Source organism: Pelodiscus sinensis, chromosome 30 (assembly GCF_052426305.1).
Source record: "Pelodiscus sinensis isolate ZL-2025 chromosome 30, ASM5242630v1, whole genome shotgun sequence".
NCBI classification, from domain to species: domain Eukaryota; kingdom Metazoa; phylum Chordata; order Testudines; family Trionychidae; genus Pelodiscus; species Pelodiscus sinensis.
In genome coordinates, this window is record NC_143081.1 from 4,176,669 (window position 1) to 4,190,020 (window position 13,352).

Below are 13,352 nucleotides of genomic sequence, written 5' to 3' on the forward strand. Positions count from 1 at the left end.
ACCTTTATAACGATCACACTGCATCAGACCCTGACGCTACGCAGGCTCACCTGTGGCAAACTAATTGTACTACTTCAACTATTTTCTAATTGCGTGGTTTCTCTCACAAGCCATAGACTCACCATACAATTTTTATAAAGTACAACAAAACCATCTGAAATAATCAAAAGGAACAGAACTTAACATGAAGAGGAATTTTCTTGTCCATTTCAGCTTCATATACAGTAACTGTGGTTTTCCATGTGTAGGAAGTGGTGACAGAAGGGGTAGAAATTCCTTAAAGTGAAGGGTTGACCTGTATATGAACCATGACTTCAGACCTCTGTGGTCCCTTTTCCTCCAATGCCTCACCCCTGCCCCACCTTTTCCCACAAGTCCCTGCTCCCAAACCAGTTTTCCCTTCCAATATTTCCCTCTGAGATTTTCAAGGCAGTCTAATAAATGTAGTCAAACTTTCAACAACAGTTGGTTGCTTTGCTACCAAACACACCTTCAAAAATAATTTCCGTTAACACAAGGGTTATATGCCATCCTCAAGTTCCCCTCTATTTCCTTGCAAAATGAAAATCCTTCCCATCCAGTGAAATAATATCTGGAACAAAACATTAACCCTTTCATTCTCCATCATGCGCTTGACTATGTTTTTCATTTAGGCAAAGGAAGGGGGAGCTCAGGAAGAGATTTTTCAAAAAAATTGATGTACGGACCATGGTCTTCACGTGGCATCGCCCACCAAATATGAACGTTCCTCTGGAGACTGACAATTGTTTACCTAAATCAATACTAGTCTAAAATAATCTTCCTATAACTCAGGAAGTAATGACAGATGGGAATCTGGATCATTTGGATGGATACGTGATTCATGAATCAACGTATTCCAATTGCCTCCGTTTCTGGGTCCAACACTACGGAAAGGCTGTGGACGCATTGGAGAGGGTCTAGCGGAGGGCAACCAAAATGATTCAGGGGCTGGAGCATTTGACCTATTAGGAGAGGCTGAGGGATTTGGGGTTCTTTAGACTGAAGAAGAGAAGTGTGTGTGTGTGTGTGTGTGTGTGTGTGTGTGTGTGTGTGTGGAGAGGGTGCGAGGGTTGAGAACAGCCTTCATCTCTCTGAAGAGAGGTTTAAAAGGGGATGGAGGGAGGCTGTTTTTAGTGGGGGCAGATGGTAGAACAAGGAGCAATGGTCTCAAGTTGCAGTGCGGGAGGCCTAATTTGGATATGAGGGCAAACTATTTCCCTAGGTGGGTGGTGAAGCACTGCGATGGGTTCCCTAGGGATGGGGTGAAATCTCCATCCCTAGAGATGTTTCAGTCCTGGCTTGACCAAGCCCTGGCTGGGATGATTGAGTTGTGGTTGGTCCTGCTTTGGGCAGGGGGCTGGACTCGATGACTCCTGGGATCTCTTCCAGCCCTGGTATTCTATGATTCGATGATACCATGGAGATTCCACCACCTCCCTAGGGAACACATCCTACTGCTTCCCCAACCTCCTAGGGAAATCGTTTTTCCTAATATTCAACCTAGACCTCCCCCACTGCAACTTGAATTTCCTCCATAAATTTTTTTTCCTGTAACTCAGAACATTTTGACTGATGAGCGCATGGGCCACCAAGATATTTCCTTTCCCACTGGAGAATAAATTTATTTCTGTTTCAATCAAATCCCCTGAGTTCCTGGAAACACCTGACATTTCTGCAGAGCCCTCTGAATGGCCTGCTTCACGTCTTGGTTTCTCAGGCTGTAGACGAGGGGGTTGATCAGGGGGGTCAGGATGGTGTAGAAGACGGAAAACACTTTGCTTGGTGCTCTGAGTGCCCCGGTGTTGGGTAACATGTAGACAGTTATTAGGGTCCCGTAGAAAACTGTAACCACGGTGAGGTGGGAGGAGCAGGTGGAAAAGGCCTTTTGCTTCCCCGCAGTGGAAGGGATTCTCAGGATGGTAGAGATGATGCAAACATAAGAGGCCAGGGTCAACAGAAATGGGAGAAGGATGTTGATGGAGGAGAAGATCAGAGTTGTCCTGGTCACCAGACCCGTGTCGGTGCAGGAGAGTTGAATGACAGGGGTGAGGTCACAAAAGAAATGATCAATTTCATTCGGGCCACAGAAGGCCAATAGTGACATAAACGATATCAGTATGGCAAGGACTAGGAGAGAACCTAGCCACGATCCACTTGCTAGTTGCAAGCAGAACCTGCCAGTCATAACATTTCCATAGTGCAACGGTTTGCAGATCGCCAAGTACCGATCATAGGACATCACAGCCAATAGGTAACATTCGGCAGTTGCTAAGAAACCGAACCAATAAAACTGAACCATGCAGCCAGTCAGAGAAATGGTCCTGTCCCCAGTCAGGAAACTTCCCAGTAGCCTGGGCAGGATGGTGGAGGTGTAGCAGATCTCCAAGCAGGATAAATTCCCCAAGAAGAAGTACATGGGGGTATGAAGGTCCCGATCGGCCACCACTAATGCTACAATGAGAGAGTTCGCCGCCATCGTGACGATGTAGACCCCTAGAAACAGTGAGAAGAGCAGGATTTGCAACCCAGGAAGATCCCCGAATCCCAGCAGGATGAATTCCACGATGGACGTTTGATTTTCCCCTTCTTTCTTCCCCATCGTCCATGTGATGCAACTAGGCATTGACCAAAAGTACGGATTAGTGGCTGAGTCTGCAGAACAATGTGGTGGTTTCCCTCCCTTGGATTCCTTACAAATTCAGTGCCCAAGGAAACGCACGGTACTTCTATTTACAGAGTCTGTCCTCAACGTCTTTCTTTCATCGATTCATAGATTTACAGGCCAAAAGAGATGTTTAGACCCTCCCATTCCAATTGACTACAGCCCATTCCAAAGAATATCCCTGGTGAACCTCCAGTAATTCTGTTTGGCAGAAAGATACTTTCAAGGAAAGCATCCAGCGCCAGATCGTTAAACGGATTTAGGGGCAAAATGGGATTTTCGAAAGTATCCAGGTAACCAAAACTCAACAGGTGGTTGGTGCTTTCGAAAATCCGACGGGGCACCAAAATGTCTTCAAAAAGGTGGCCAAATTTGCCTTCCTCGCGACACTACAAGAAGGCCGTGAGCATAGACATCAAGTCTAGCCTAGAAACCAGATAACCAACTAGTGTTATAACCACTGGACACCACTACCTTTGGAAAACTAAGGTGGAAAATTAAGTAGGTGGATAAAGTTGGACTCTTGGTTACCCATCCCTTCCGAATTGATAAGACTGTCTAATCTCCATTCAGTTCCTTTTGTACAGACAGCCTTTTCCTCTGTGTAAGTCAGAACCTCCTAAGAAATAGCGAGAGCCATCCACACCCTCTGAAATCCATGCAGATAACGCACTGCAGCAGGTGCGTGGTACCTCGCAGGACGGAGGTGGACAGGTACATTGAAATCTGCACAGCAGGAGCTGAGAAACGGATGAGAAACGGAAGCCAAAGACAGAGTGACGGAATATCTGGGAGATAGAGATAGAAGGAGATAGGAGAGTGAGGGACAGACAGATGTGTCAGGTGGTAGATGGACAGACAGGGGGATGTTTATGGTCACACAAGGAGAAAAATTTTCCTGGGCAAACCCTCACCTCCTCAGATCTGACAAAGTGAGGGTTTGCCCACAAAAGTGATGCCCCAATAAATCTGTTCGTCTTTATGGTGCGCCAGGACTCCTAGTTGTTTTTATGGATACAGACTAACATGGCTACTGCTCTGGTACATGGAAATAGAGAGGGGTTGGAGGAAATGATAGATAGATAGATAGGGGGGGTGTGGGGATAGATAGATAGATAGGGGGGTGTGGGGATAGATAGATAGATAGGGGGGTGTGGGGATAGATAGATAGATAGATAGATAGGGGGGTGTGGGGATAGATAGATAGATAGATAGGGGGGTGTGGGGATAGATAGATGGGGGGGTGTGGGGATAGATAGATAGATAGATGGGGGGTGGGGATAGATAGATAGATAGATGTAAGAGTTTCAATAGAGATTTATTGATCTCTAAGCAGAAAGATAACCAGAGGCGAATGTGGGTCCGTGGAGGGCTAGTTAAAAAGCCAAACAGGGAGTCTGTGTAAGCCATGTGGGTGAGGGGTAAAAATCAGGGAGTAAGGGGACGAGGGAAGGGTTTATTGGCCGGTGTGCAAGACGAGGAGGGGAGACAGCTCTCCTTTGCCTTTGACCGGTTTCTCTTGCGATATCTGATGATCCCGCTCTGAAATCCGGACTCAGAGAAAACTCCCTGGGCGTGAAGACACGGTGCAAGTGGAGATGTCCTGAGACGGGTCCAACTCACCTGTAATCCCCAGCAGGAAGCCGCCACCTCGCCGTCGATGGGGTCCGAGTCTGGCCTCACCAGCCGTCCTGCCCTCCCCGCTCCTGGGGAGGTAGTGGCATGTTGTTGTGGGATGGGTCTCTCTCCTGCCAGTCTCCTGTCCCCAAATGCAGAATGTTCCCAGCCCTGCCTTCCTACAGCCTTTATTGGGGGAAGATGCCTCCCCCGCCCCTGGCCACCACTGCTGCTGGATTTCCCTGGGCGCCCTGCTGGCGATCACTTAGCATTGTCTCGTTAGCGCAATTACCATCGAGCTGCTTCTTAGAAGAGTGTCACCCCCCAGCCTTGGCATCGCAAGGGAAGTCGTTGGCTCCCAGGCCTTGCAAGCACGTTAGGAACACAAGAGAGAGGGGAATAAGTTGCCATTAGTACAGGTTGGACATCCCTGGTCTGGCACTCTCGGGATCCGGCAGCTCTCGGAGGAGGGAGTTTGCTGGACCAGAGGCGCTCAGTTATGCCTCTCTATTGAGGCACTCTGGGGTCTTCTGGGGTTCGTCAGCAGACTTGGCTGGACTCATCTGCTCTACCGGGGATTGTCTGCAGCTCCGAAGCCACCAGGGCTCCACTGCCTCCCCCCAAACTCTGCCCCTCTGGCGCTGCTGGGGCTTCGTGGCCAACACTCTTCAGGCTCTCATCTCCAATCACTGTCACCGGGGTCCCAGGGCTGTCTGGTCCAGGGGCTCCCTGGTCCAGCAACCAGAGATGGACCAGAGAGTCCTGGACCAGTGATGTCCAACCTGTAATTACATCTAATTCTAACAGACCATTCTCCATCCTGGGATCTGATAGGTCGTGACACAACAGAGTATGAATTATTATGTCCATTGAATGGATGAGGAAAACGAAGCCCCAGGAAAAGTGGGGGAGGGGAATTGCTTAGTAATTTGAGCATTGGTCTACTAAACCCAAGGTTGTGAGTTCAACCCTTGAAGGGGCTTCTTTAGGGATGGGTGTTAAATCTGCCAGGGATGGTACTTGATCTTCCTGTGAGGTCATGAGACTGGACTTGATGACCTCTCAAGGTCTCTTCCAGCTCTATGAGATCACTATATCTCCCTGAATTTATAATGGAGATTGCCTATCTCCTAGAACTGGAAGGGACCTTGAAAGGTCATCAAGTCTAGTGTGCTGCCTTCTCAATAGGATCAAGTACCATCCCTGATGAATTTTTGCCCCAAATCCCTAAATGGCCTCACCTCTGCAAGGATTGAACTCACAACCCTGGGTTTAGCAAGCCAATGCTCAAACCACTGAGCTATCCCTCCCCCCTAATTTAATAAACAGGGCTCTCAAACAGCCATTAACATCGGTGGCAATTGGTTCCAGGTTCCCTCTGCCAAAATCGTTGGCCCCGTCTTCTGGGTGACACAAATTACATCCTGTCTTTCTCCAAAAACTTCTGCTTCTTTGGGTACTGCATTGTGCAGGGACGGATCAGCCGAAGGCTTTGGTAGAGCAGGAAGAGCTTGTCTACGCTAGAATCACTACAGAGGAAAAATTTTGCCATCGGTCTAATTCCTTCATCTCTCTGAGCCGAGGTAGCTTTATCAAATCTGGGCACCACGGTTCAGAAAAGAGGTGGCGAAATTGGAGAGGGTCCAGAGAAGAGCAACAAAAATGGCGGAAGGTCTAAACCAGTGTTTCTCAACGTTTTTTTCATCAAGTACCCCTTTCGAAAAATTGTAAGTAACCCCAGTACCTACAGTTTTCACAATTTTTTTCTACCATTTTAACATGTTTGTTTAAACAACTTAATTGTAGCTGGGTGGACGATGAAATTTTTGAGTGTAAAAAGTACAAAAATAGTAAAGCGCTGCAAAACTTCAAACAAAATTTCAGTTTTCTTCAAATTTCAGTCATGTTGACGTACCCCCTCAGATTCCTCTCAAGTTCCCCTGAGGGTACTGGTACCACTGGTTCACTAATACTGGTCTAGGAAACAGGAACTAGGAGGGAGTTGGAGGATTGTGTCCAGGTCTGGGCACCATATTTCAGGAAAGATGTGGAGAAATTGGAGACAGTCCAGAGAAGAACAACAAGACTGACGAAAGGTCTAGAGAACATGAGCTATGAGGGAAGGCTGAAAGAATTGGGCTTGTTTAGTTTGGAAAGGAGAAGATTGAGTGGGAACATGAAATGAAAGCGGTTTTCAGATATCTGAAAGGGTGTCACAAGGCGGAGGGAGAAAAATTGTTCTCCTTGGCCTCTAAGGATAGAACAAGAAACAATGGGCTTAAACAGCAACAAGGGAGGTTCAGGTTGGACATTAGGAAAAACTTCCTATCTGTCCGGGTGGTTAAACACTGGAATAAATTGCCCAGGGAGGTTGTGGAATCTCCATCCCTGGAGATATTGAAGAGCAGGTTGGACAGACACCTGTCAGGGATGGTCTAGATGGTCTTTGGTCCTGCCGTGGGGCATTTCCGTTATTTTGGAAGAAAATCGAACTAACAGAGGGCTTTTTCCCATGTTGGCAAACCTCATTCCAGGAGGAATAAAGCCTCTTCTGAAAAGCTCTTTCGGAAGAGGGGCTATGTCTAGACTGCAAGCCTCTTTCGAAAGAGAGCGTCTAGACTGCACGTTGAACTTTCGAAAAAGCGGCTTGCTTTTTTGGAAGAAAGCATCCAGCGAGTCTGGATGCTCTCTTTCGAAGACGGCCTATTTACATTGAAGAACGCCTTCTTTCGAAAGAGGAACTTTCGAAAGAAGGCGTTCTTCCTCGTGAAATGAGGTTTACCGCCATCGAAAGAAAAGCCGCGTTCTTTCAATTTAATTTCGAAAGAACGCGGCTTGAGTCTGGACGCAGGGGACGTTTTTTCGGAAAAAGGCTACTTTTCCCGAAAAAAACCCTGAGTCTGGACACAACCAGGGTGTGTGTAGTCGCTCCACTGCTATTATGTCGAAATAGCCCCACCCCACGGCTGTTCTATGTTACTCCTCCCCAATGCCTCCTGGGAATGCACATTAGGGCAGCCTGCCTGGGACTAATTTTGAAGCTTCCATCGAGTGTGGATGTGCTATTTCGAAATAAGCTATTCCAGAAGATATCCAGAAGAAATAAGCTTACAGTTTAGATGTACCCTCTTTCTCTCTCCTTCCCCCCCCCACAGCCCCTCTTCCCCCCCACAGCCCCTCTATCTATCTATCTATCTATCTATCTATCTATCTATCTATCTATCTATCTATCTATCTATCTATCTATCTATCTATCTATCTATCTATCTATCTATCTATCTGCCTAGCTTAGTAGCTAGGGTCCTGGACAATGGGTGGAAGCTAATTGGCTTCTGTTCCTGGTGATCACTAACCCTGTTCTGCAACCTTAGGCAGTCACAGCCACCGCCTCTTTGTGCCTCAGTTTCCCCCACTGTCAGAGGAGGGCCTGGCTATGATTCTGTCACTGGGAAGTGCTTTGCAGCCTAAGTGTCGTTTCCGATGGGCTGTGTATTTACTCTTCATTTCCCCAGTGCACAGCTGTGCCAAAAGGCAGTTCCCATTGAGATGAACTTGTCGGTGGTTGTCGCCTTGATGTTCACGCAGGTGTAAGAGGATGTGTATGAATACCTCCCCAAATTCCTTAGCTCTCATGGGGGAGCCCTGAAGCTGGAAGACCTGGGGGCGGGGAGGCTGCTTGCTCTTCTAAGCCCAATAAGAATGCCGAGCGAGAGGCATTTCACCGAATTCACGGAGTCAAGCAAAGGAGACTGCGGCTGTCCCATTGGGAGCATGCAGAGATTACGCCGGGAGACTGAGAGCGTGCGAAGAGAGAGCGAGAAGCCAGATTCCGCTCCCCAGATCCAGTCATCTTCAGCCGAGAGGCAGTAGCTCCGCACTCAGGATTGAAGGTACGTGATTCCATGCTAGGGGAAAACCTGAGGCCCTTCCACACATGTTACTCAGTGTTTTCTGCTGATTCAAGTCTCACCACAGAGCACGATTAATGGGTATTTTCCCCGTATCTGGATTTTAGGGTCTGCTTCTTATCCTGCAGGGAATCCTGCTGATGAAAAGGAAATACTCATCCATCCATCCGTCCGTCTGTCTGTCTGTCCATCTATCCATCTATCCATCCATCTGTCTGCCCATCCATCCATCCATCATCCTGCCCATACATTCATCGTCTGCCCATCCACCCATCCATCCACCCATCCATTCATCCATCAGTCTGCCCATACATTCGTCATCTGCCCATTCACCCATCCATCCATGCATCCAACCATCAGTCTGCCCATCCATCCATCCATCTGTCTGTCCATCTGCCCATCCATCCGTCCATCCATCCCTCCTTCCACCCATCCTCAAGTCTGCCCATCCATCCATCCACCCACCCACCTGCCTTCCTGCCCGCCCACCCACTCATCCATCCATCATATGTCCACATATTCACATGTCCACATATTCATTCTGCTGATACCATTATTGGACCTAACCAAGTGAGTTATAAGATCAAGAACACATATTCCTGCGCATCCAGAAATATAATCTACGCTATCATGTGCCGAAAGTGTCCGTCTGCTATGTACATTGGACAAACATCTCAGACACTTCGCCAAAGGATTAATGCCCACAAAACAGATATCAGACAAGATCACAAAGAGAAAACAGTTTCTTGCCACTTTAACCAGAAAGGACACTCTCTAAATGACTTAGCCACCTGCATTCTGCTACAAAGACCTTTTACATCTGCACTTGAAAGGGAATCCTCTGAACTGTCATTCATGTTAAAATTCGACACTTGCCAACAAGGACTTAACAAGAATTTGAACTATCTCACCCATTACCAAGACAGTTTCCCCAATTATCACCTGTAATACCATTAACTCACAAACATCCCACTCTCCCTACCTTTAATATCATCAATTCACAGACACTTACCTTCCTTCCTCCCCCTTCCCCCCCCCCCGCATCCCCCTTCTGTTCTGCAATGTGATTTGTCCTTTTCATATTTGTTCATTTTTTTTAATTGTATCCTTTGGTATATATGGTTGTGACTACTTTCTTCCACTATTTGATCTGAGGAAGTGGGTCTGGCCCACGAAAGCTCATCATCTAATAAACCATCTTGTTAGTCTTTAAAGTGCTACATTGTCCTGCATTTTGCTTCAACTACCCCAGACTAACACGGCTACATTTCTATCACTATCCATCCATCAGTCTGCCAATCCATCAATCCATCCATCCATCCATTTTTATTTTAGTGAAGCCAGAGATATTTAAATCCCCGCTTCATTGACTATGTCGGGTAGCCTATTTTACATGCTTCTGTTGGCAGAGGCATGTAATCTAGATGTACCCAGAGAGAGAGAGAGAGAGAGAGAGGAGAGGAGAGAAAGAAAGATTTACCAAGGGCAAGTCATGCCTAACCAATCTGGTTAGCGTCTATGATGAGGTAACTGGCTCTGTGGATGTGGGGAAGTCGGTGGATGTGATATACCTCGACTTTAGCAAAGCATTTGATACGGTCTCCCACAATATTTTTGCCAGAAAGTTAAGGGAGTCTGGATTGGATAAATGGACTATAAGACGTATAGAAAGCTGGCTAGACTGTCGGGCCCAACGAGTTGTGATCAACAGCTCGATGTCAGGTTGGCGGTTGGTTTCTAGTGGCGGGTCCTGAGGATCGGTGCTAGGGACGGTTTTGTTCGACTTCTTTATCAATGACCTGGATGAGGGGATGGATTGCACCCCCTCAATCCAAAACTGGACGCAATACTCCAGATGTGGCCTCCCCAGTGCCGAATAAAGGGGAATCATCACTTCTCTAGAGCTGCTGGCAATGCTCCTCCTAATGCACCTAATATGCCATTCTCCTTCTTGGCTACAAGGGCGCCCTGTTGACTCCTCTCCAGCTTCTCATCCACTGTCATCCCCAGGGCCTTTTCTGCCGAACTGCTGCTTATTCAGTGACAATGTTTGGGATTCTTCCGTCCCAAGGGCAGGACTCTACACTTGCCCTTGTTAAACCTCATCCGATTTCTTTTGGCCCAATCCTCTACTCTGTCTAGGTCACTCTGGACCCTCTCCGTGCCCTCCAGCATATCTACCTCCTGCCCTAGCTTAGTGTCACCACTGAGAACAGCCTCTTTTCACCCCCTTGGTACCCCCCTTCAGGGAGTTCAAGGCTGCTCTCAAATCTCCCCTCACTCTTCTCTTCTTCAGACTAAACAAGTCCAAATCCCTCAGCCTCTCCTTGTAGGTCATGCGCTCCAGCTCCTGAATTATTTTGGCTGCCCTCTGCTGGACCCTCTCCAGTGAATCCACGTCCTTGCCGTGCCGGGGGCCCCAGAACTGGACGCAAAGTGACCTGGTTGAATATGGATCCTAGTTATTTTGGAACTTTTGTGCATTGTTCTTACTTTTTCTCTGTCAGGGTAGCCACACTGAATGGAGGAAAGGAAGGGGGAAAATCAGACGTCCGCCAGAGAATTCATACTCCTGGGAATCAGCAATGCCCCGGAAGTGCAATTTCTTCTCTTCTTGCTGTTTCTAGTGATCTACGTGGTGACCATGGCCGGGAACATCCTCATTGTGTTGCTAGTGGTGGCCGATCGGCACCTCCACACCCCCATGTACTTCTTCCTGGGGAACTTGTCCTGTTTGGAGACCTGCTACAGCTCCACCCTCCTGCCTCAGCTTCTGGCCGGGCTCCTGACGGGAGACAGGACCATCTCCGTTCCTGGCTGCCTCACACAGCTCTATTTTTTTGGTTTCCTGGCTGCCTCAGAATGTTACCTCCTTGCCGCGATGTCCTATGACCGGTACGTAGCCATATGCAAACCCTTGCACTATGCCGTCCGCATGAAGGCTAGGAACTGCCTCTTGCTGGTGGCTGGGTCTTGGACCGGTGGCTTTCTGGGCAGTACAATCATGATGGCTTTGGTGTCGCAATTACGTTTCTGCGCCCCCAACGAAATCGATCATTTCTTCTGTGACTTCACCCCCTTGATTCAACTCTCCTGCGGGGACACCAGCCTGACCACATGGGTGACGTTGATTCTTTCCTCCATCGAAACCCTGGCCCCCTTCCTCTTGACCATGACGTCGTACGCTTGCATCGTGGTCACCATCTTGCGGATCCCTTCCACGAGCGGGAGACAAAAGGCCTTCTCCACCTGCTCCTCCCACCTTACCGTTGTCACCGTTTTTTACGGCACCATAATCATGGTTTACGTGGTGCCGAAAAATCGCACCCTGAGAGAGTTGAACAAAGTGTTCTCTGTCTTCTACACCCTCCTCACTCCCTTGGTCAATCCCCTGGTCTACAGCCTGAGAAACAGAGAAGTTAAGGAGGCCCTCGGAAAAGTTCTCCATACATTCTTTGGACCAAATTGTCAGCAGAAGCTCCACAGAAGCCAGCGTGACACTGCAAGTTAAAACAATGGCCCAGCTGGTCCATAGTAGTCAGAAGCTGGGTTTCATTTAAGAGGATTAAACCAAAAGTCTGGTAGGGCTGCCTCTACGGTAACTGACATTCAAACCCTCTGGTACTGTGATAGGAGAATATTGGGATATAGTGAGTTCTCAGACAGCTGCATCATCTTCAGAACATCAGAATGGCCAGACTGGGTCAGACCAAAGGTTCATCCAGCCCAGTATCTTGTCTGCCGACAGTGGCCAATGCCAGATGCCCCAGAGGGAAGGAACAGACCAGGGACTCCTCACGTGATCCCTCCCCTGTCACCCATTTCCAGAGAATCAGAGGCTAGGGACCCCATTCCTACCCACCCTGGCTAATAGGCATTGATGGACCTAACCTCGAGGAATGTATCTAGCTCTTTTTGGAACCCTGTTAACGTCCTGAACTTCACAACTTCCTCTGGCAAGGAGTTCCACAGGTTGACCGTGTGCTGTGTGAAGAAAAACTTCCCTTGTTTGTTTCAAGCCTGCTGCCTATTCATTTTATGTGGTGACCGCTAGTTCTCATATTGTGGGAATAGGTAAATAACTTTTCCTTAGTCACTTAGTCTCCTCTTTTCCCAGGTGAAAATTCTAAGCCTTTTAAATCTCTCTTTTTACTCTCCACTGCCCTAGTACCCATTATACCGTATAGCCGCTCCTCCCCCACCCCCACCTTCTGCTGCCCCCTAGTGCCCATTATACAGTATAGCTGCTCCTCCCCCACCCCCACCTTCTGCTGCCCCCTAGTGCCCATTATACAGTATAGCCGCCCCTCCCCCGCCCCACCCTCTGCTGCCCCCTAGTGCCCATTATACAGTATAGCTGCCCCTTCCCCACCCACCGTCTGCTGCCCCCTAGTGCCCATTATACAGTATAGCCGCCCCTTCCCAGCCCCACCCTCTGCTGCCCCCTAGTGCCCATTATACAGTATAGCTGCCCCTTCCCCGCCCACCCTCTGCTGCCCTAGTCCCCATTATACAGTATAGCCGTGTCTCCTCCACCCCACCCTCTGCTGCCCCCTAGTGCCCATTAGACAGTATAGCTGCCCCTTCCCCACCCCACCCTCTGCTGCCCCCTAGTGCCCATTATACAGTATAGCCGCCCCTTCCCCCCCACCCTCTGCTGCCCCCTAGTGCCCATTGTACAGTATAGCCGCCCCTTCCCCACCCCACCCTCTGCTGCCCTAGTGCCCATTGTACAGTATAGCCGCCCCTTCCCCGCCCCACTCTCTGCTGCCCCCTAGTGCCCATTATACAGTGTAGCCGCCCCTTCCCCATCCTTATCCTCTGTTGCTTCCTATTAATGTTTGTACAATAGTGGATTATGTGAACCTACATTGTCATTTCTTCTCATGCACTCAGGAAATCTTTCTTACACCCCCATCAAATATTTCACACCCCTTTTGACACTGCCTCCTGGCCAATTATCAGTGAGGTTATGGTATAAATCCCACCCTGAACATCAGTGTTGGGAGCTAGAGGAAGAAAGTCCAGGGGCAATTTTCCCTCTTCCTTTGGACCCTTCAATGAACGCTGAGACATCGCCCCTTGAATCATGCATTTGTCTTTATTTCCCGACCCATTCCAAGCCAGCCCCTTCTGGAAACCCC

The 13,352-nt window shown here is 48.6% G+C and overlaps 2 protein-coding genes across 2 annotated transcripts; one reads left to right on the forward strand and one right to left on the reverse strand.

Moving 5' to 3' along the window:
* Window positions 1–1,657: 1,657 nt before the first annotated feature.
* Window positions 1,658–2,657, reverse strand: LOC102444615 (olfactory receptor 6N1-like). The gene has a single exon (XM_006124805.3). The coding sequence runs from the start codon at window positions 2,642–2,644 to the stop codon at window positions 1,658–1,660; it is 987 nt and encodes a 328-aa protein (XP_006124867.3). The 5' UTR covers window positions 2,645–2,657.
* An 8,072-nt stretch (window positions 2,658–10,729) lies between these two features.
* LOC102444837 (olfactory receptor 5AP2-like) lies at window positions 10,730–11,719 on the forward strand. The gene has a single exon (XM_006124806.3). It carries the CDS (start codon window positions 10,730–10,732, stop codon window positions 11,717–11,719), a length of 990 nt encoding a protein of 329 aa, XP_006124868.3.
* Window positions 11,720–13,352: the final 1,633 nt, after the last annotated feature.

Coding starts and splice junctions, on each gene's coding strand:
- LOC102444615 (XM_006124805.3), bottom strand. CDS start 2,644: ATGCCTAGTTGCATCACATGGACGATGGGGAAGAAAGAAGGGGAAAAT.
- LOC102444837 (XM_006124806.3), top strand. CDS start 10,730: ATGGAGGAAAGGAAGGGGGAAAATCAGACGTCCGCCAGAGAATTCATA.